At 55.3% G+C, this 22,404-nt stretch overlaps 1 protein-coding gene across 4 annotated transcripts in view; it reads left to right on the top strand.

Annotated features, from left to right (window-relative positions):
* Window positions 1–22,404, top strand: part of SMPD4 (sphingomyelin phosphodiesterase 4) — a 33,468-nt gene that overhangs the window by 8,791 nt on the left and 2,273 nt on the right. For 3 of the 4 annotated variants that reach the window (XM_072599663.1, XM_072599666.1, XM_072599665.1), the window contains exons 8-19: window positions 1,066–1,217; window positions 2,250–2,382; window positions 3,540–3,611; window positions 6,794–6,883; window positions 13,283–13,428; window positions 15,279–15,369; window positions 16,021–16,121; window positions 16,724–16,887; window positions 17,959–18,164; window positions 19,811–20,044; window positions 20,360–20,491; window positions 21,046–21,174. In XM_072599663.1, coding sequence (XP_072455764.1) covers window positions 1,066–1,217; window positions 2,250–2,382; window positions 3,540–3,611; window positions 6,794–6,883; window positions 13,283–13,428; window positions 15,279–15,369; window positions 16,021–16,121; window positions 16,724–16,887; window positions 17,959–18,164; window positions 19,811–20,044; window positions 20,360–20,491; window positions 21,046–21,174 — 1,650 coding nt within the window. The remainder of the gene's footprint in view (window positions 1–1,065; window positions 1,218–2,249; window positions 2,383–3,539; window positions 3,612–6,793; window positions 6,884–13,282; window positions 13,429–15,278; window positions 15,370–16,020; window positions 16,122–16,723; window positions 16,888–17,958; window positions 18,165–19,810; window positions 20,045–20,359; window positions 20,492–21,045; window positions 21,175–22,404) is intronic. The other variant, XM_072599664.1, reaches the window with a different exon arrangement.

Below are 22,404 nucleotides of genomic sequence, written 5' to 3'. Positions count from 1 at the left end.
ACCAAGGTGTGGAATAGGACTTGTCTACACACAATGTTCCAGAGTTTCTTGGTGCAGTTTTAAGTTTTAATAGCTTAAAAATGCACTAAGACTTTTGGAACATCCTCTGTAATGAGGGTGGAAAAGTAGGTTGGGGCTGGTTTGTGAAGGATTCAAATGCCAGGCAGAAGAGTTTGCTTCTCGAGGCTGTAGGGAGTGCCATCCTCAGACCTGAGCGTTAGGACAGTCCGTCGGACAGCCAGGCAGAGGGTGGACTGGATGCGCAGGCAGGAGGTGATGAGGTCTGAGTTAAGTGTGGCATATGGCACTGGACCTGGAGATGTAGGCCTAAGTCCAGGACTTTGGCAGGGGCCAAGAGGGGATATAGGCGTTAAGGGAGGTGTCTGGGATTCAGGATGGGTTCTGGGTGATTCTGGGGAAGGGGGAAGGCTCATGTGAGTGTCCATTGGGGTCTGGCCTCTGGACCACTCCACATCTCCTTCAAGAAGGGCATAGAGGGAGTTTGAAAGCTTGGCTGGGGTGGGGGGAAAGATGGGGTAGGGGATAGCTTTGAAAGATGACACCTCCCCCACCCAAAAAAGAAAAAGCCTCTCTTCTGTGAGTGGGGCTTGTTTCTCCTGGGATAAGACAGCCTGGGGAGGTTTGGTGGTCTCTTCCTCTGGGGCCTCCCACCCATGGACTGCAGGTTGAGGGGGCCTTCCACAGAGGGAGAAGGCAAGAGAGAACAGTCACCTAACCCAACTGCCTGGAGCATCTGCTCATCTACACGTCCCTCCTGGGTTGGGGGCAGTGTGTGGTGGAAGGGGCTAGAAGTGAACAAGCCTTGGGTGCAGGCTGGGCTGTGATAACTGGCCCCCAGAGCTAAAAGACTGTCTTATTCAGAGGTTGAGTGTATTAGGGGTGGAGGGACAGTGGCCCAGGGTGGGTGGGCGTAATTCTGAGCCACACATCCCAGGAGAAGCCCCTGTAACCCCAGATTGTCTTATGTTCATTGGGATTGCTGTGCTGGTGGCTGGCCCTCCCGCTGTGACAGGAGGCCTAATAAAGGCCCCCTTTGTCTTCCAGAATTTTCCTTTGTCAGTTCATGTCCGAACTTCCGACTGTGCCTATTTCATCCTGGTGGACCGCTACCTGACGTGGTTCTTACCCACAGAAGGAAATGTTGTCCCTCCGCCTTCAACCACCCTGGGTGGCACCATCCCTTCTCCCACTCCCAGGTGAGGCTACCAGGGCCATCCCTTTCGGGCTTAATATCTGTGCTCCTCTTGTTGGTCTGGCTGTGCGAGACAGTCCATACTTGGGCAGCTGTGCGCTAGGCCTTAGGGTGGGCAGAGCATCATGCAAGGGGAGACAGAAGGGTCTGCCCTCAGATGCGATCCCTGGCTCAGGGAGTCTCCAGTCTAGTGTGAATGCACCATCTGAGATGGCAGCCAGGCACAGAGTATGTGGGAAGGGGAGGAGGAAGGCGAACTCACCAGGCCACTGAGGAGCAGGGGAGGGACAGCAGACTCATAGCTTGGAAGATGGAGCAGAGACACTGAGGAGGGATGCAGCCATTCTGGCTGTGGGCGGTGGGGAAAAGGGACAAGTAGCAGATTGGACTGGACTTTTCAGTTAAGTGAAGGCACAAGATGCCCTCCCACTCCCATGTCCTGTATTCTCACATGTATGCACACACACATTTATTCTCAGCTGCCCATTTGTGTGTACACATGCCAGTCACTTTGCTCCCACCCAGTGTGCATTATACCCAGTTACCCAGTACTCCCCCTCACTCAGACACCCTCACCCTCATGTAGACGCGCATGTACGCTAGTCCTAACCCCCAACACACATGTGCATGTGTTCCCGGAAGAACATGGAAGGATCTGAATTGCCCATGGACTTAGTGAAGGGTGACTGGGTGAGAGAGGTCAGGTCACAGGGTTAGGGCAGACAGTGTGGACAGTGAGTTGGCAGTTGGTTGGCAGGCCGAGCACCCTGTGTTTGCTGATGTCGGTTTGTTTGGCACTGCACGGTCAGAGCTTTCCTGGGCCCCAGGCTTGGCCCTTCAGGATGTCTGGGATGCTGGGACTCAAGCCTGGGTGGCATTTCCACAGTCACCCAGCCCGACCCTTTCACTTGGCAGATGAAGAAAGTGAGTGACGGCGACATTGCCGGGCTGGCCGAGGCCGTGAACCCAGCTGATGGCATGAGGGTGAGAAAGGCATCTTCCTCTAACTGCCTGAGTGTTTATGTCTCTCTCCCAGGACCCCCACTGTGCCTTTCACCTCCTATGGCCTGCACCACACAAGCTTGCTGAAGCGGCACATTTCTCATCAGCCCTCGGTGAATGCAGACCCTGCCTCACAGGAGATCTGGCGGTCAGAGACCCTGCTTCAGGTGAGATGCTCTGAATGGACGGCGTCGTGGATGGGAGGACCAGTGATGGTGGTGAAGCTGGCCACCCCAGGCGGAGCCTTTAAGGGCGTCCCCCTTCACTCAGGCAACGCGTGCTTGGCTGCCGTCATGTTCACGGCCCTGTGACAGGCTTGGAGGGAGAGAGGGAGATGAAAGAGCTGTGCTCATGTCCTCACGGAGCTGATGTTCTCGTAGGGACAACGAGATATGTCCAGAGGACTAATAGAGCCTAGAAATCTGTGATAATGGTTCAGACAGGGAGGGAGGGGGCTCAGGGTCAGGGAAGGCTTTGTGGAGGTGCTGGGCCTTGAAGGATGAAGTGAATCTTTGAACGGGTGAGGGGGCCTTCCTTGGCCAGTGACTTGGAATCCAGAGACAGTCTTGGTGCCAGAAAGGACCTCAGAGGTCGTCTCCCAGCTTCTGCCCAAACAAGAGGGTGCTAACAGCCATCTGGTGCCTCCACCTGCCTCCCACAATGGGGCTCCCTCTGGAACACACCCCATTGTTAGACAGAAGTCTTCCTCTGCAGTGTCCTGGGTTAGAACAAGACTTAGTTGCTCCTGGACGGCAGCCTGCCTCCCAGCCTTTCCCCAGCCCCACGCACTGGCCTCAGACAGCACACAGTGGTGATGCGCGTCCCCGAGGCCTCCTGGAGCCCTGGGGCTCCAGGTCTTCTCTCTCCGTGTGGCTTATGCCCAGCACCCAGTGAGGCCTTCATTCTACTGCTGTGTGTACTGCTGCATTTCCTTTGAATGTCTGAAGAACCAGCCAGGGGGGACAAGCCTTACATTTTTTCTAGGGTCGGTGCTAGGAAGTGACAGAGGGGCATGTTTGAGCCAACTAGAACACAGGTCACCAGCAATCCAAGCTAAAAGCTGCCAGGGAGGAACAGGCTACGTGTGAAGGGAGTGAGTTCCCCATCTCTGGAGGCTTTGAAGCAGATTCTCATGGTCAGAAATGTTGCTGAGGAGATCCTGGGGAGCTGAAAGGAGAGGGCCAGGTGTCCTTGGTGCTCCCTCTCGAGCTCTGACATTTGGGGATTCTCTTGACAGACTCCTCAGGGAGCCTGTGAGGGGGCTTTTGGGTGTGGGCTCAGCCAGGCGTGTGGAGGGCTGACAGGTGCCTCTGCTCCTCCCCAGGTCTTTGTCGAGATGTGGCTTCACCATTATTCCCTAGAGATGTATCAGAAAATGCAGTCCCCCCATGCCAAGGTAAGGCCACACTTTCTGCCCTCCAGTGAGGTCTCCCTTGTTGACTCTGAGAGCACTGTTAGCCTGTTGAGCCTCGTTATCTAGGGCTACCCTTGGGAAGGGCTCCCCCAAGCCCTGGGCTGCTAATCTGGCTGGGGTTGTGCTTCAGCTCCCACCTTGGCTCCCACTGACAGCCCCGTGGCCGCTTTCCTCTGGCCCACTCCCAGGAGGCAGGGTTGGTGCTCTGATTCCAGAGGCCCCCTCCTCAGGCTTTCTCCAGAGAGGCGGGCTGCCAAAGTTGGGCCCAGTCTGGCAGGCTTGGGATTCCCTGGATGGTGTTTCCCAGTGCACAGTGCAGAGTAACCAACCTGGATGTTTTCCAGATGGGAAATCCCAGGCACTTGGAGATAGATGTGGCTCCTGCCCTGGGACTGATGCCAGTTCTGGTCAGTGCCAGCTGAGGTTTCTCTGGCCCAGGGCTTTCTCATGTCCCCTGTGAGGCAGGGCTGGGCCCAAGGTGGCAACATCGGCCAACTCCTCAAGGGTAGACTGCTGCATTGATGGGTCCCTGAACCCGCTGCCTTCTGCTCTCCTACCTGACAGGCTGAGATCTCCTAGGAAGGTTTGGGCAGGTACAGGACGAGCCTGGGAGTTGACCCCTGCAGCCCCTCAGCTTACAAAGAAGTGTGCTGTGCAGCAGCAGCCCTTTCCCGCACTGAGATCCTGGGCTTTGCTGCTTGGGGCTCATGGGCCTTTTCTTTTGTTTTCCCCACCTTCAGATTCTGGGAGGGGGTGCCTCCCAGCCCCCCACGGCACACCCCTCACCATGGGCGCTTGGTGAATGAGCATGGTCTCTTCTCTCTTCTTGCATGTGGCTTGGCCTTGCAAAAGCATTAGAACTGCCAATTACTTTAAATCTGTCTTCTTTCTGCTGTATCACAGAAGGCCCAGTCTCTCCACGACCCCTCAAGTCATGATAAAGGGGCATGGCTCCCTGTCTAGGCAGAGGACAGTCTGTTATCTGGGGCCAAGCGCTGGCCTGGAGGAGTGGGGGGCATCCTGGAAGTACTGCTGTGCCCCTGCCTGCTGTCCCCAACTCTGTGTTGGCTGGGTCTTCACCTTCTTATCCTGGAAACCTGGGGGACACTGTCCCCGGCCACTATGAAGGTGGATGACTGCTGGGCAGCCAGGATGACGTGGTCACAGCCACTTTGGCTCCATCCTCTCCAGCACCGCCTCCTCCCTTTAGCCACAGCTGACAAGTACAAGCATTGCTCTTCCTGGGCCTCCTATAAAATAAGGGGCCTTGACCAGATCTCTCCCCAACTCCAAGACCCTGAGGTCCCAGGAGGTGGTGACATGTTCTAAGAGATCCAGCTTGTAGGTCAGTAGTCTTGACTCTGCTTCAGGTGTGCCCCACTCCCTGTAGCTCTGATCCCGCCATCACTCTAGAGTAAATGTTCAGGGAAGTGGTGGTACTGATCACCTGGTGCTGGGCTCATGGGGTCCAAGGACGAGCATGGACATGAGGGCAAGTGGGCCAGTGGCTGTCCTCCATTGGGAGGGAGGGAGTGAGCTCCCCAGAGCCCAGCTTAGACAGCTGGTGTTGAGTGCCTGGGACTTGGGCCAGATGGCCTCTTGTTGCCCCTCCATTGGCAGCCTCCTCAGGAAGACAAGCCTCTGGCTTCCTAGAGCCTGACCAGCCCATCTATACCTGGCCTGTCACCCTTCAGTTTGCATGCAGCATAGTGCCATCCCTCTGCAGAGGTGCCCTGAGGGTGGCCAGGCCTGAGGCTTGGGCTTTCTGATTGGTTTTGCTTCTCTTTTTCCCATTTCCTCACCGCTGTGGTTCGCTCTCCTAACTCCTTCCTGCTTTACTAACAGCTTTGCGTTGTGAGGGTAGCAGTCAGCTCTGCTGCTGGGACCTCACCCAGAGCCAGGCCTGCCTGGGATGCAGCAGCTGTGAGGGCAAGTGGTTTGCCTGGAGCCCGACCCCAGATGTCCCTGTGGTGCACGCATGTTGGCTTGGCCAGACCAGAGCCAAGCTGCATTTGCCCTTTATCCAGAATCTCGTGGGAACTTCATCCAGCAGACTCTCATTCATCCAGAAGAGTTGGTGTAGAGCAGGAGATTCAGGGTCTAGGCCCAGTAACTCACAAGCCTCTCTGAACCTCTGTCTCCTCTTCTAGGAAGAAAACCCTCCCATGAGAGCTCCTGTCCTAACTAGGTAGAGTGATAAATATTGATGTGAAAATCTTGATCTTCTACTTGATAGGGGAGGAAACAGGCCTGAAGAGGGCAGCGCCTCCTCCACTGGCCCACAGAGCCAGGCAGCCAGGACCCCTCTCCCCTGGGCCCCATCCCCTGCTGCTTCTTAGGAAGCCCCTGGGAGCCCTGAGACCCTGTCACCTCAAGGATTTGTCATCTTGTTCTTGGGAAGCGAGACACAATGACATTCCCGAGTGTTGCTCTGGACCATTCATGTCCCCTCAGGGCCTCCATAGTGCCGTCCATGCTGCGGAGAGGGCTCTCTAAAGAAGCCCCCGGCCTGCTTTGCTACTGTTGGCCTTCTGGCTAAGTGAGAGTCTAGCATCCCCCATTCCCTGACAGCCATAGTGATTTTCTGGAAGGCTCGTGCTGCACCTGCTCCGCTGATCTGGCCAGGCCAGGCCCAGAGGCAGTACTCCCCCGGGGGGGCCGAGAAGTCCCCTCAGCTCACGAGCTGGCCCCCTGCAGAGCTCAGCCCCACCCCCCCACCCCCACCCCAAGGGAGGCCAGGGCAGCCTTGGCCGAGTCACACCCAGGCTCACAGCCCACCTGCTGGGGCCCCAGGCTGGCGAGGGTGAGGGGCTCCCGGGGCTGGGCCCAGCAGGCGGGCAGAGGCTCCTGTTGTTGGAATGAGGGTTTGTAGCTGCAACGTTCACTTGGATCGGCACTGACTGTCTTTGTTTTTTGTTCTTTCTCCTTTTCTTGGGCTCATTCTCACCTTTTCTCTTTCTCTTTCCCTTCTTCCACCTCTCCTTTTTCCTTAACCTTCTCCCTTTGTCTCGCCCCTCACCCCTCCTCTTCCTCCTCTCTGCCCCTCCCCCTTCCCTTCTCTCTTCCCCTCCTTCCCCCATTCCCACCCTTGGTTGTGTTTCTCTCCTTCTCTGCCCCCCTCCCTTTCCTCTCTGTTTCCCCTCCTTGTTTTTGTTGTCTCTCAGCTGGAGGTTCTCCACTACCGACTCAGTATCTCCAGTAGCCTCCACAGCTCTCCTGCCCAACCCAGCTACCAGGCCCTCCACGCGTACCAAGTACAGCATCTTTTTGTTTGGTTTTCTTTTTTATTCTTGCTGCCAATCTGCAGAGAGAGTGTGTGAGAGTGTGTCCTGCAGAGGAAGACCCCTGGGGTAGCTGGGGACTGGCTTCCAGGGGGTTTAAGAAGGCCCATCAGAGCAGATCGGAAGTCAGAGCTGGGTGGGCACAGAGCTTTGCTAGGGCCTAGTATAGGAACGTGTGTGTGCGTCTGTGTGCACGCAAGTACATACGCCATGCTCTGACCTCCTCTTCCTGCTGTGTGTTCATCCATGCTCCTTTCAGTCAGTCTTGCATGGGAGAGTGGGGCGGGTGTCTTTGCTCAGGGAGGGGGGGCTAGGACTGGGCTGGGATGCACGAATTCTAAAGGGTTGTGGGGGGGCATGACGTTTGAGGGGACGCTGGTTGACCCTTTGCTGACCTTCCATCGGTGCAGTTGTCCAGGTTCATGTACAGGAGGATTTGGTAATTGGTTGTTCAGGGAATGAATAGCTGATATGGGTCTTGGGAGGCACCAAGTCACTCAGTATATCAGACTGGCATTCACTCATTTTCAAAAACATTCATTCTGCTTGGGCAATGATAATAATGATCCCCATTATTTCTATAGCACTTCAAGGTTTTACAGAACAAGTTATGGACATTGTCTCCTTGGAGCCTCTTACTGGGAAAGAGCAGAGGCCCCCAGAGGGCTTGGCTGAATCAAGGTCTGCAGGGCTTGGAAGCCTGCCCTGCTTGCACCAGCTCCCTGCTCAGTGTGGAGGCACATGAGGCCTGGGAGGCTGCCTGATGCAGAGGCATCAGCCCTGCCATTGGGCCAGCCTGTCATGCCCCTCCCAAGTGCAGCCTCAGCCAGTCAGAGGTGACTGGGGAATATTTAGCCAAGAAAACAACAGTAGAGAACAGGCAGTGTTAATGTACAGTTGTCCAGGGCAGCTCATGGCTCTGCAGGGTGTAGGGGCTTCAATCCAGACTTCCAAAGAAGGTGCTGTCTGCAGAAAGGAAGCCAAGGGACAAATGCCCTTCATTTCTGTATAGCTTTATCCCTCTTGTGTTAGGAGTGATAACCTGTTCTGGGCTCTGGAGAATCAGAAGTGGAATAAGACACAGCCCCTGCCATTATGATGATGCACCTGCCATGTGTCGCTGCCCTTGAGGAGCAGGGGTGGGATGGGAGATGGAGTAGGCCCATCTGGCCAGACCTCAGCTGTGCAGAGGCAAGCAATGGGAAGTGCTGTGCGATGAGCCAAACTTACTACCGTATTTGCTCCTGGAGGTCAAAGGGAGCCCTTGTATTAGATTGAGCTGGGCAGACACGTGGTCAGGCCTGTCCATTCAGAGTAGCACTTTGGGGGTGGGGGTGACGAGGGCTAGGGTTTGGAGAAGGGAAGGCATTAAGGCTTGGGGACCTGTTACCGGGAGAGGGCATATGTTAGCCAGAGCAAAAGAGCTCTGTGCCTTGTTGAGTGTCCTGGGCCCCTTGGGCAGTCTGGGTAGCCGATAGGCCCTTCCTCAGGCTAATCATGGTTTTGAACGCATACAGTAAGTAAGACGCTTAGGATTGCAAAGGAAATCAGTTTCATTGAGATTTAGTTATGAGACTCCAGGGTTCAGAGCCCCCGACTCTGGAGCGCAGTGTCTGGCAGAGTCTTATCCCCTCTCTTCTGGGCCAGGGCTGGGGTGGAGCTGGACACTTGGGGAGATCTGTTGATCAGTAAGCAACTGTTATGCTCTTTATTAGGGCATCTCACTGAGCCTTGATGCATCTCTTCTATCCAGTTTTAGTCTTTGTTTGGCAGTAAGTGCCTTATTGATGATGGGAAGATCCAAGTATCCCCCAGCTCTGACTGATCCTTGTCCAGATCAGGGTAGGCCAGTGCTGGGGCCTCCAGGTCTGTGTCCAGATCAGGGCAGGCCAGTTCTATGGCAGCTGCTCCACAGGTGGTTTCTCTGGTTCCACCTTTCATCTAGGAAGGGACCCACCTCTAACATGTGGGAGATGCTCCGTTTTTTGGGGGGTTCCCACGTGGGGATTAGGGGGGAACACGGTGTCTGCCACTTCTGAGCCCAGATCCATCCTTGGAAACCTTTGAGTGCCATAACTTGTTGAGAGCATGGAATGAACATTCTGGAACTTACTCCAGCTTAGACAAGAGGGAAATGGAGGCCGCTGCCTGTGGGAGCAGTGTTCTGGGGGCCATCGCTGATTCTGTCTTTGAGGTGGATTATTAGGGAAAGGTGAGGAAACCTTGGCTGCTTTTAGGGATAAATGCAAAAAACCACAGAACAATGAACAGTCATGGATGCTGTCGATTGCTGTCAGCTCATCGGAAGAATCTGAGGCTCATCCTTGGGGTTCTTCGTGTGAAATGCTGACACAGATCCCATCAGAGAAATAAATGACATAAGAGTCCTGACCAGGCCTTCTTAGTAGTAATATAGCCGTGTGCAAATGTGGGTGTGTGTGAGAAGAGGAGATCTCATCAGCAGACTGATTGTGCTGGGTCTGCCACAAGGTCTCCGGTGCCCCTGGGATTGTACCGCGGACTAGGGATACAGAGACATCAGTAAAGTGGTCCCTGCTCTACTGGGGGAGATAGCATGGACATCTGTAAGGTCATGCACACAAAACCTGACAAAGGGAGAATATTCCTTTCCTTGGCACTGGCCTGGGGGGGAGGGGGAGATCAGGATTTGTTTTGTGTTCGTCCTTCATTGCCAAGAAGACCACGCCATCAGAGAAATGATGACAAGACTTACACTTGACTTTGTTTTGAGTGCGGGAGGGTTGTGCAGGTCACCAGCCTCACTTCTCCTCCAGAGCCATCTGAATCCAGTGACCAGATATTCATCAGGATGACTGGAGATGGCCGAAGATGCACTGGGAGACCTTGGGCCCTTTAGGTCAAGGTCTTTGCAGGCACTCACTTAGGGTGAGGCAATGCCCATTCCTTGAATAGGCCTGTTTAAGAAGTGGCCAGGGCATGGCCCCTTTAATGAGGGCAAGAAAAAGAAAGACAGCAGGCTGGGTGGGAAACAGCAATGGTTACTATTGATAATCACTCCCAAGCTAGGAGGGGCCAGAGGAGCCCTTGGGCAGGGCCCCGATGGAGTCCCGGTTTTAGATTGCAGTAGGTTTAAGGTTTTGGGAGAGGACAGGACAGGAGAGAGAAGGGGAGGAAGGGAAATAGGAAAGGAGCCAGTAAAACCCAAGTCAAGTGGGCATCCTTTGGCCATCCAAGTTTACCTTCCTTTGGAGAGGGGAGATCAGGAAGGTTCCTCATAGAAGGCGGCTCTTGGACTGAGTGTTGAAGGACTCTGGGCCTCCCCAGAGGTGGACATGAAGAGAGGCTGCACTCGAGGCAGGAAGGCCAGAGTCCTGGTGGAGGAGAGCCAGGGGTCAGCGTGTGCTGATTCCAGACGGGATAGGAATAACGTGTGTGGGATACTGTATGTCCTTAATTGACAAAGAAGCTAGAGCTTTTATTTTACATCTGAAAGTTAGGGAGTGTGGGGCCTGTGAACGTGATGCGACTTCAGTAGGACAGATGGTAAACACAGTGCTTAGATTCCAAAAATCTGCTGTGTAAAAGCAGGGAGGAAGGAGGGAGCCATGTGGCTCGACTGGCGTCCGTAGTCATGATAAAGATCAGTCTAATTACAGTGACGTGAGATGGTAATACCACTGGGCACGCTGCTGTTAATGAGGCACTGTTCCATTCCTTATTTCACTTGAGCCTCGTAGCAGCTCAGGGGGCTGGGCAAGGTCGTTATCCTTGTTTATAGCGGCGTTTGTGGTTGTGCTTCACTCTCCAAGAGGACCAAATGACGTCACTGTGTTAGAGTCAAGTTTCAGTGTGTCCAGCTATGGCTGATTAGACCAGTATGAACTCCGAAGGTCTGCCACAGGTCAGCCATGAATAGTGAACATTTGGGGTGGATTTCCTAAATCTGCACATCCTGCACTTCCTTTGAGCTGTCTCAGTACTGGTTTGCTCATGGAGCACAGCGACCTTTCTGATGTGGGCACGCCATGCTGAGCACTCCTGTGTCACACAATTCCAAAGTTCTTAAGAGAGATCTTGAGAGTGTCCTTGTATCACTTCTAACCATGTAGGTGCTTACCCGCTGTAAATTCTCTGCCAAATAGTGTTGTAGGCAAGCGTCCATGTGGAATTCAAACAGTGTGGCCAGCCCTTCAGAGTTGCGCTCTCAAGGACGGACCTCAGTGTCTGGTACCTTATCCTGCCAGGCAATGTTCAGAATCTTTTTCAGACGATTCAAATGGAAGCAATTCAGTTTCCTGGCATGGCGCTGGTAGACTGTCCCTGTTTCGTTTCACAAGCACATAACAATGAGGTCAGCACAATAGCTCTGTAGACCTTCATTTTGGTAGTCCCGTACCTATGGCACAGCATTTGGATGGTGGAGCTCATTAGAGGGAGCTTGAGGGGGGTGGGCCTTGAAGGAAGGAAAGAATACAGGTGGCGGGGACAGGAAAGGAGGGGCACAGAAGACACCCACTGAGAATTTGTCCCAGAGTCCTTTCCAGTTGTCCTGGCATGCTGTTGCGTTGCAGACTGTCTCTGTCCTCATTTGTCCACTCCTCCTGTCACTGGCCCTGCTGGTGAGGCCCAAGGACAGGGGAGGGGATAGTGTCAGACCAGCTATCACCAGTGCTTCCTGCCCAGGGCATGTATCTCCTCTACAGCATGTCCACCTAAGGTTGTCGTGCAGACGCCGCTTAGCTACTTCAGCTGACGGAGAAGTCACTGCTCGTTTTCCTGTTGGACAGCTCTGGAGGCTGGGGATCCTCCTTTTGTTAGCTGAAGTCTTCCTCCCTGGACCTCTTCCCCAGCGGCCTGGAATCCACTCTTGGTGGTGAGAAGAATGAGGGGATTCTGGTTTCTCACGTGATTCTCGTCAGCTCCTAGAAGACGTTGCCTGGTGTTAGGCATGTGCTGCTGCCGGGGATCCCATGTGGGAACATCTTGACTCAGCAGACTCAGAAGCTCCAGATGTTACTGCTTCTCCCCCTGTCCTGGATACCTGCGGTTTCCCTCCAGGACACCACAGGCTTCTTGAGGGCAGGGACGATTTGATCTTTGACCTTGCATCCCCAAGACCTCCTGTGGTGCCTGGCACATGTACATCTCAGGGACACCAGAAGTGTTTGTTAAGCACCTACTGTATGCAGGTTTGTGTTTGGCCCAAAGATCAAAAGTTGACTTTGCCTTGGTTCCTGTCCTCATGGAGTTTACTGCCTAGGGAGGGGTCTCGTCACAAGCACAGAGAGCATTTCCTATGCCTGGAGAGCGAATTATTCCAAAGTGGCCTTTCATGATGGGAAGGAAGTCTCCAGGTGAGGAGAGAGGACAGCCATCCCAGCCATGGGAAAGGCCACAGGCGCACAGAAGAGTGGGGAGACTGAGTCATCGACCTGTTCTGTTGAGACGTGCATGTGCGTGGAGTGCAACCTGAGTAGTTGGGGCTGAAGTACAGGGCTTGGCACACCAGGGGGTCCCCTTGGAAAGCCCTGGAATTTGGAGTTGTAACCCCAGAAGACACATCTGGCATCTGTGGGTCCCTGTGATGGCCCTGGGGGCTGGTGGGCAGAGGGTATAGGCCCCTTTTAGGAGGAGGCCAAGGCCTGACAAGGGAAGGGATGTGTGGTTCCTATGGAGCTGAGGAGAGGATGAAGTGCTCTAGAATCCTGTGGCAGCAGCTGGGCGGGGGTCAGGCCAGGCCTGCTCACCTTTCTCCTCCAGAGGAGGCCCCTGATCCAACCCTCTTTAAGGCTGAGGCTACTGAGCATAACTTAGGGCCTGAAGACAATGTAAACTTTAACTAAGTAGGGGACCTTTGTAGGAACCCGTGCCCTTGGGCCACTCCCATCCCTTTTGGAGAGCCCCTTTAGGCCTTGAGGCAGGATGAGGAAGGGGCTTGTCAGCTCAGGGCAAGTTCTAGCAGACCCTCCTAGAGGGTTTTCCATCTCAGCGCCTCCCAGACTGAGGGATTTGTCAGAATTTGTGGGGTTGGTGTTCCATGTCTCCAGACATGTGTGGTACTAACCAAGCAGGGTCAGATGTTCAGGCCATCTTGAAGTCTGCATTTGACAGGGCTGTTTGGAGCTTGGGCTCCTCCTGCCCAGAAGTTTGTTGACCAGTCTGAGGCTTCCCGAGCGGTGCAGGGATGGGGCCCAGGCATTCTGCCCAGGTGCTGTCTCTCTGGGCCTTAATTTCCACATCTGCAAAGCCTACTAGTTACCTCCTGGCTGGTGGTGAGGAGCGGCTTTGCAGAAGAGAACAGGGGTGGTGACTGGGAGAAGAGAGGAGCCACTCCATGCCTGGAGTTCCTCTGTGAGGTCTCCACGTGCTTCCCTTTCACTCTGCACACAGGAATCCTTTAAGCCCACAGAAGAGCACGTGTTGGTGGTGAGGCTGCTTCTGAAGCATCTGCATGCCTTCTCCAATAGCTTGAAGCCTGAACAGGTGTCCCCATCCACCCACTCACATACAGCCAGCCCCCTGGAGGAGTTCAAACGGTGAGTGGGCTCTCCCTCCTTCCCGTGAGGCCCTGGGGCAGCCCCATCCTGGGCAGCCACACCACCGGGGGCCTCTTCCTGGTGGACAGTGGTGGGATTCTCAGCAGATGGGGCAGGGGCTGCATGTTTCTGGCACTGACCCTCAGCAATGCCTCTGCCCTGGCACTCACTGTCACCCTTCTGGGCAGTGTCTATGCTGCTGACCTCCTTTCCTCCAGATCTCTGGGACTTTGCTTGTTTGTAGCTGCCCTGACACCCACAGGCAGCCAGAGCCCTTGGGGTCACTCACCTTTCTCTGATGCCAAACACCAGCTCCTGACAGGCCATGCCTCAGGAAGCTAGCCTGGGGATAAGATAGCAGCAAATGACCAGTCAGTGTTACTAGGTGACAGGCAGGTGGACTGGAGTCAGGAAGACCCTGGGCAAGTCACTTCACTTCCACCTGCCTCTGTTTCCTCATCTGTGAAAGAGGGATGATAGCTCTATGGAGAGAATGGGTTTATGTCTGTCGAGCTCTGTGTAACTACTACGTCCTGGCATTGTTCTGAAGGTCACATCGGGGGCTTTCCTCACACAAAGTCCACAAGACTTGTAGTGGAAAAATCTTTACAGAAGGGGAAATTGAGGTTCACCCCCTGGGCCTCTGACCCCAAGGCCAGTGGTCTGGGCTGTCTTCAGGGTTGGGGGGTCTTGGAGAATCAGCTGTGACAGTGACCTCGGGCTTCCTGGCACTCAGAGGGGGCATCACTGTACACACACACAGTAGCAGGGCAGGGCCATCCCTAGCTTTCTCTCACTAGCTTCCCCAACATGACTGAATTCACAGTCTGTGAGTCTGGATGCACTTCACCAGCAAACTTCCAAAAGAACCTCCTCCCCACCCGCTCTCTCCTAAATCCTTTGCAGTTCTCATTCTGCAGTGAATGTGGCCATGGCCTGGCCTTCCCCCAGTCATCACTGGCTCCCCATCGCTCTTGCACATGTTTTCCCCAGGCCTGCTCGCTCCTGTGCTCTGCGGCCCAAGGGGTCTCCAGACTAGCACCCCAGGCCTTCCCTGGGCTTGGCACTGCCTGCGACATTGGGTACAAACCTATGGTCCCCATGAGGGCATCTGGCACGCAGGGTATGATGTGTGTCACCCACATGGTCACAGTCTCCCATTGGGCTCATGGAGACCTGTCCTCTGTCTCCATTCACATGAGGTTCAGGGAAGGAGGGGAATAAATGTTTCTATGGCACCCGTTACATTCTGGTCACAAATGCTGAACATTGGCAGAGGATCTCACTTGATCCTCACGACAGCCCTGGGAGGAAGGGACTCTTGTTATCCCCATTTTATAGATGAGGATACTCAGGCAGACAGGTTCAGTGACATGCCCAGGACCCATGGTGCCACCAGCCGCCTCCACTGTCCACACAGGGCAGATTTTCTCAAGAAGCCAGGCAGGCACTAGAGTGAGCCCCTATCTGCCATCATGGACCACCGGGGCTGCCATAGCCAGAATTGGGGTACCGGATAGTATGTTGCACTCTGGTGTCCTGGCCTCTGCCAGTCCCCTTCTCATGTGAGGGCCAGGGGCTCTGGCTTGGCAGGACATGAGCCTGGCTCCTCCCAGAGGCCCCCTGGGTAACAGGCACACGTGTCATGTTGGAGCAGTGGTAGTAACCTTAGTATCCTCCTGGAGGCAGCTCCTGCTACATGCTTGGTTCCCTGGAAACTGAGGCAGACTGGCAAAGCAGTTTGCCCAGGGTCAGTGAGCTGGCATGCCCTTGAGCCTCAGAGTCCCATGGAGATGGGCTTATTGGTGCCTGCTCAATGCTGCACTGATGTTTTTGTCCATTCTGCGCAGAGTGGTCATCCCTCGTTTTGTCCAGCAGAAGCTCTACATCTTCCTCCAGCACTGCTTTGGCCACTGGCCCCTGGATGCTTCTTTCCGAGCAGTATGTATGGGCTGTGCTTGATACTTACCCTGGCAACCGACCTAGAATGTGGGCCCTGTGCCCAGATGCCACAGCTCCCTTCCATACATCTCTCTGTTGGCACTGCCATGCCTGGGCCAGAGAAGCTGTGGTGAAACTGAGGGGCCCTGGATAGCTCCAAGAGGGGAACTGCTTGTGCTTGGTTCTGGGCACCTGAGCTGGGGTATGGGTGGGGCCTGGCTGCACAAACAAGGCCTATTGGTGGAGGTTCAGGCTGGTGAGAGCTGTTGGTGGCCCCCGAGATGGGTGGGTTTTAGAGCCCCAAAAGCCATCCTGAGGTTAGACCTCTGAGGTGGGGGGCAGGCTTCACTTGACAGAGGGTCGTGGGCTGGATAATTCTCCTTCCATAGGCCTTTATTAAGCAATTGCTGCATTCCAGGCCTGCTGTAGAGTCAAAAATGGAGGACCCCACACGGAGGCTCAGTCCATGGTTAAGGGAGGCTCCATGTTCAGTTCTCATCAGGGCAGAAATCTCTGAGGAGCCTTAAACTGGGAACGTCAGGGCTGGGAGGGGTCTTAGAACAGGCAACATCAGAGCTGGGAGGACCTTAGAACCGGGGACATCAGGGTTGCAAAGCAACGTTCAAGTACCACATGCATCTTCTTTTTCAGGTCCTGGAGATGTGGTTGAGCTACTTGCAGCCATGGAGATATGCTCCTGAGAAACAGTTTCTGACTGCAGATCCTCAGCCTCGCAGCATCCCCGAAAAGTGGTGAGCACTCTGTCCATTGCCTTGGCCAGATTTCCCTGGGTTCCTGCACCTCCTTAGCTTGAGGTTTTCTGTTCTCGTCCCCTGTGCCAGGCCCATGATCACCTCTCACGGGCACCCTGGGAGCAGAAGGCAATAGCAGGTATTCTCCCTGTGGGCCAGTTGGGCTCCTCTCCTGCCCTATCTCATTCCCTCTTCTTTTGGTAACCTTCCTTTTCCTACCTAGGGGCTCCACGAGAATCAGGAGAGTGGTTCTGATTCTTTCCTGCTGCCCTGTGAATGCAGCAGTTCAGTGAAGGGACTATGAGTCCCCAAAGGGCCGCCATTTCCCTCCCCAGAGCAACGTCCCTACCGGACTGGGGATCCAGAATCTTGTGTCAGATGGAGGGAGAGGCCTGTGGTTCCTTGTCAGAGACAGGTCTGGGTAGAGGCCATTCAAGCCATGCACAAGGGGGCAGCTGTTAAGGAGGTTGTCTCCTTCCCTCATGCCAGGAGGCTTTCTGCCCGCCTGAAAGCTGAGCCCAGTGTCCTTGACCTCCTTTACCAGCCTGGGCCTGCTGAGCCCTCCTGCTGGGCTGACCCAGGCACTGCTGCTGCTGTTTCAGGGCCCCCTTTGTGCAGGAGAACCTGCTGATGTACACCAAGCTCTTCATAGGCTTTCTGAACCGCGCCCTCCGCACAGATCTGGTGAGCCCCAAGAACGCGCTCATGGTGTTCCGTGTCGCCAAGGTCTTCGCCCAGCCCAACCTGGCAGAGATGATTCAGAAGGGTGAGTGGCTGCCTCCCCCTGCCGCTGTCCCGAGGCCTTCCCCGTGTCTGGGGCAGCTGGGGGAGGGGAGTTACTCTTCCCATTTTACAGGTGAGCAAATGGAGGCTGAAACCATGGGGCCTGCCCTGGGGGCTTTGCTGAGACTTGAAACTGAGTCTCTGTCTTCTCTGTGGGCCAGCAGCCTTTCCATCTCTGGCCTCTGCTCCCATGGACATCTTAGGGGAAGGGCCCCAGGCACAGGGCCAGGGAGCTGGGGAGCCACAGGGGATGGTGACAGGAGCTGACTCGGGGGTTCGCTGGGCCCCCCTCCTGCCATCCAGGCCTTTGGTCTGTCTGCCAGGATGGGTAGAGGTGCCACCTTCTCCAGGAAGCTTCCCCTGCGCCAGAGTGGTCAGTGTTCTCCCCTCCCCAAGATGATCATCTGTGGCCTGTCTACCTGTTGTCACACATGTGCAGGCACACATGCACCCGTGGGGGTCCCGCTGTCTGTGGGGCTGCCCCTCTGAGCCCTGCAGTGGAGCGTCCAGCCGTGGCACTCCTGGCCCGGACCCCATGGCCTCAGGAGCCCTGCTTGTGCTCATGCTGCATTTTTGGAAGCGTTTAAGGGGGTAGTTTTCCATTTTAAGAAAGACCTTGTAGCAGTCACTGACTTGTGCCCACACAGTCTGGGGATCCTTCCGTGCCCTCCCCAGCCCCACCTGGCCTGGCCCCGTGACTGACCTCACAGCTCTTTGTCCATAGCCTTCCCATCACCATATCTTTGCATTGGCTGTGCCCTCTGCCTGGAGTGCTGTCCTCCAAGGCTCAGGTCAGGCTTCTCCAAGAATGTTTCCCTGCCCTCCCAACTCTAAGTGCTTTTCTTCCCTAAATGAGCTCATATTCATTTGATCTCCCCCATGGAAGCTTCTTGAGGGCAGAGATTATTTTAGTTTGTCATCATATCTCCTGTGCCCAGCCCAGAGCTGGACAGAGAATGCTTGTGGAAGGGCCGAGCAAGCTCTGGGCCTGGTTCTGAGGGATGTGATGGAGGGCATGGTTGGGTCTCTGAGCCCTCCTCCCCTCCCCCAACAGGAGAGCAGCTGTTCCTGGAGCCGGAGCTGGTCATCCCTCACCGCCAGCATCGGGTCTTCATGACGCCACCCTTCCCGGGGAACCTCCTTTCCTCCTGGCCCCCCACTGTCACTGATGCCTCCTTCAAGGTGAAGAGCCACGTGTACAGCCTGGAGGGGCAGGATGGGCAATACAAGCAGATGTTTGGCCCCGAAGTCCGGACCTTGGTGAGTCTGAGGCAGGCCCGGAGAGCCAGGCCTGACCCTGCCCCACCCCGCCCCGCCCAGTGCCGCTTCTCTGTCATCTTTGCTCCTCCTTCCTTCTCTTGAGCCTTTTCCTCCCTTTTTCCTGAGAAGTGAGTGGTCCACCTCCTCCTGCTGAGGTCACCACTGCCTCTGCATGCAGGGCACCAGCCTGCCTTTATACTCTTGCTTCCTCCCAGTACAGTGCGAGTTCCCCAGGGCACCAGTACCCGGCAGGGGGCTGGCACATAGTGGGTGCCTTATCCATGCTCATTGAATTGAATTGACTGAGTCAAAGCAACTTGAGTTCTGAGGGATTTCTTGAAGTGATAAGAAACACTCAGTTCATCTGCTTGTCAGATTAAGAGGGCAGGACTGTGAGCATCAAATGTTTCTCAACCACGTATTCCCTGCACGCCCTGCTGGGTGGTCTTTGGAGTCTCCTGGCAAGGAGCCTTTGAGCATGTAGGCCCTGGGGCAGCCTTGGGCCACATGGTAGGACCTTCCAGTGCCCATTCTCTACTGGCATCACCTTTAAGAGCCATTGGTACCTTCCATTCAGTGGGGAGGCATCAGGTCTGACAGTTAAACTATACAGGAGAAAGTAAACTTTCCCCAGCAGTGGCCACTGATTGGGAGCAGGGGAATGGACAGAAGAGAGAAATAAACCAAAGAGAATGGAGAGAGGAGGAGGAAAGGTGGAGACAGGGTGGGGCCAGGCACAGAGGGGGAGCCAAGACAGGCTGGAAAGAAGACTGATCCGTGCTGGGCACTGGACCTCTGCTTTCTGGTCCAGTGATTTAACAAATACTTAGTAAGTGCCTCTGGGTTGGGCCAGGAACAAGAGGTGATACTGTCAGGAGATCATGTTCTCCAAGAATTTATGTCTGATGGGGAGAAGAAAAGGGGGAATTGGGAAGGGACTGAGCATCACCCTGCCCAGCTGACCCCTGGCTTGAGCAAAGGCACCTGTCCTTCCCCATCAGGCCAGCTTGGCCAGGATGTAGCATACTTACCCTGAGGCAGGCAACTGCCATCTAGAGACGCCCTCCTTTAGGATACGTTCCCCACTCAACCTGCATGAGGAGCTTTGATGTGGTCCCTGCTGACCAGTGAGCGTAACCAGGCATTGATGACTGAAATGGGGCTGCTGCCGTTTCACAGCAGGTTTACTCTTGGCTGGCTGGGTTAGAGGAGTCTCCGCAGAAGGAAAGGGTTCATCCTCCATGGAGAAGCCAGCCCTGGATATTTCTGAATTTTTTTGTAAGGAACTGGCCTCCTACCTTGCCCGGGGAGACCTGCCTGGTTTGGCCTGAAGTGGCCAGCTAGCTTCAGGGGCCTCAGATGCGTCCTCATCACAAGGGCCCGGAAAATTGGTTGGAGTTTCATACACTGACTGTCCACTTGGGCAGATGAGGAGGCTATAGGCCGCTCCCTGGAGGAGCTCACGGTTAATGAGGGGAAGGGGCAGGGGGCCATATGTAGGCGAGTGTGTGGTGCTCATCAGACTGTGCTAAGCATGTGGGGGACAGGAAGGAGGGACCCCTCACTTCCCACCAGGGCAGTCAGAAGAGGATTCAAGAAGGAGGTGGCTCATTGAGTTGCCTGATTGATCTGTGTCTGTGTCTCAGGTGCTCAGATTGGCCCAGATGATCGCCCAGGCCAAACAGACGGCAAATTCACTCTCAGATTACTCAAGCGAGACCTCAGCCAACCGATCCTTTCTCTCCTGGCTGGGGTTTTGCCCCATTGATATGAATGGCACCTACTGCACTAACGATCTCGATGAGCTGGGCCAGGACAGCATCAAGAAGACAGACGAGTACCTGGAGAAGGCCCTGGAGTACTTGTGCCAGATATTTCGAGTACGTTTAGTCGCCTGGGCAGAGGGAGGGTGCTTGAGCAGTCTAGAAAAGACAGGCAAGTCTCCCTGGCCAGTGGGCAGGGTCACTTCAGGAGCAGCAGCTCCTCCCCTCAGGGCCTTCTTCCCTTGGGCCGTCAGAAATGAAAGGTGGGAGGAAGGAAGGAAGGGAAGAGAGGGGAGAGGGACCCTGCATGTGTTGGACAGGTGGGAGAGGGCGGTGATGTGCCATGGGGTCCTCCTGGAGGATGACTTGATCTAGGCCCACTAAGCTTAGGCTCTCCCTGACTGAACTCCCGCTTTCCCTTGTGTGACACAGCTCAGCGAAGCCCAGCTTTCTCAGCTCATGATGAATGTGGGTGCTGCACCTGATGAGAATGGGAAGAAACAGCTTCCTGACTGCATCATGAGCAACGAAGGGCCGGTTCTCACTCCCCTCGGCAGATACCAGGTCAGGACCGGGCCCCTTGAAGGCCAGGTCTGTGGGACAAAGTGTTGCAGATGCTCGTCTGCCCATTTTAGAGATAAGGACACTGAGACTGAGTGACATGGAGCCTGCATTAGTGCGTCTCTGAATGGGCAAGCAGGAACCTAGCACTGGTCATCCAGGGTCTGGTGGAAGAGCTCTTCCCCTCAGACATGGGTGCACACGTGCTGTCCCTGGTGCAGCCAGAAGACAGACCTGTTGTGGGCTCACTTTGGTGTGCATTGGGTCAGCAGGTGCAGCCTGGCCATGTGTGTCCAGTGGCTTGCCAGCTTCTTGGGGGTGTGGGAAGGAATGGTGCTCCCTGGGCTGGGCCGCGTGTCTTAGTGTAGCCGGGTTGCTCTGGGACCTGAGGGGAGAACTCACTTGGATTGGAAGGAGAACTGACCTGCCACGTGTTAGTTGTGGGGCCTTACGTCCCTGTGTGGTCCCTTGACCTCCCTGCCTCCATTTAGGGACCTCGGCCCTGCCCAGCCACACACATGGGTGCTGACACCCAGTGCCTTCTTCCTTGCTTGTAGATCATCAATGGCCTACGGAAGTTTGACATCGAGTATCAGGGAGACGTGGAGCTGCAGCCCATCCGCAGCTACGAGATCGCCGCCCTGGTGCGGCTGCTTTTCCAGGTGTCATCCATCATCAACCAGAGGGTGAGCAGGTGTAGAGGCAGGGGTGGGGAGGAGGGCGGCAGGCGTTTCTGTGCCTGTCCACGCAACTGGGCTCAGCTCTTCTCCATCCTCTTTGTTTCTCCTTTTGTCCTTTTCACCCCTCCATCACTTCCTCCTGGCTGAGACAGTCCAGAATTGTGGTTCTTCTCATTGGTCCCTACCCCATTTGCAGATGAAATGACCACTAAGACAGGCCAGGAAGTTGTTCAGTGGCCCTTCCTTGGGGAGCCCTGGCGACTGGCTGGCCCTGCCAGTCTTGGGACCTGTTTCTTAGACTGTCTTGCTGCTGTGACAGTCTCTCCTGTCAGCCCCCACCTCGTGCCTGGGTGGCAAGGGGCCCCATCAGCAGACAGCGCAGCAAGGGAGCTCATCTTGTTGGCTACCATCGGGGCAGACGCTGGAGGCTCTGCTTGTGTCTCTTGTGGCTCCTCCTTTGGAGCAGACTGATCAGGCCATCCCCACCAAGGCCTGGTCTGTGGCCCCAGGCTCTCCCCTAGGTTACACACACTTTGGGGGCTCCTTTCTTGCCCCATGACTCCTGGATTTCTGAGTGTTTCTCGTGCCCCTCCCAGGAGCACAGCTGTAGGGCTTCTGGCCAAGAGGAACAGGACTGGAGATAGCTTATGTGTCCAGAGCTGTCATCTCAAGGCCTGGGTTCTAATCCCAGCTCTTTTCCTATTCCTTGAGCAACCTCAATTTCTTGATCTGTAAAATGGTCACTCCAGATACAGGGAGGAGGTGTGCGAGTGGGGTGGGCTCGATGACTTTGAAGACCCCTTCTGTCATTCCCGCTCTGTGGCCTTGACTCAATGGGAGTCTCACAAGCCCCCAGGGTCAGGCAGACCACAGTTCTGCCAAGGGCTCTGTGACTTGGCCAGAGCCTCCTGGGTACATGCTCAATGAGCTGGCATCCGTAGGGCCTTATAGCTTGTACACCCCCAGCCCTGCAGACCCCTCACCTGCCTGTGCTCTTCCTGGGGTGGGATGGAATCACCCCTCCTTCCTACCTCTGTCCTCGGTGCCTAGCATGCCCAACGCCCAGATCCAGGCCTGCTCTCTCCCTTGCCTGACCTCATAACAAGAGGCTCTGGTGGGTGTTCCTTTAGTGACATCTGGCCTCCGGACAGGTCCAAGCTCCTAGACCCTGGAGCTTCGACTGCTCCGGCCTCAGCCTCGGGCCGGGGTTCGTTTCACTGGGGGTGGCCATGTGGC

The sequence above is a fragment of the Notamacropus eugenii genome, chromosome 4 (assembly GCF_028372415.1).
Source record: "Notamacropus eugenii isolate mMacEug1 chromosome 4, mMacEug1.pri_v2, whole genome shotgun sequence".
Lineage (NCBI taxonomy): Eukaryota > Metazoa > Chordata > Mammalia > Diprotodontia > Macropodidae > Notamacropus > Notamacropus eugenii.
Note: the sequence above shows the minus strand (reverse complement) of the source record. Positions and strands in the feature narration are given on the sequence as shown.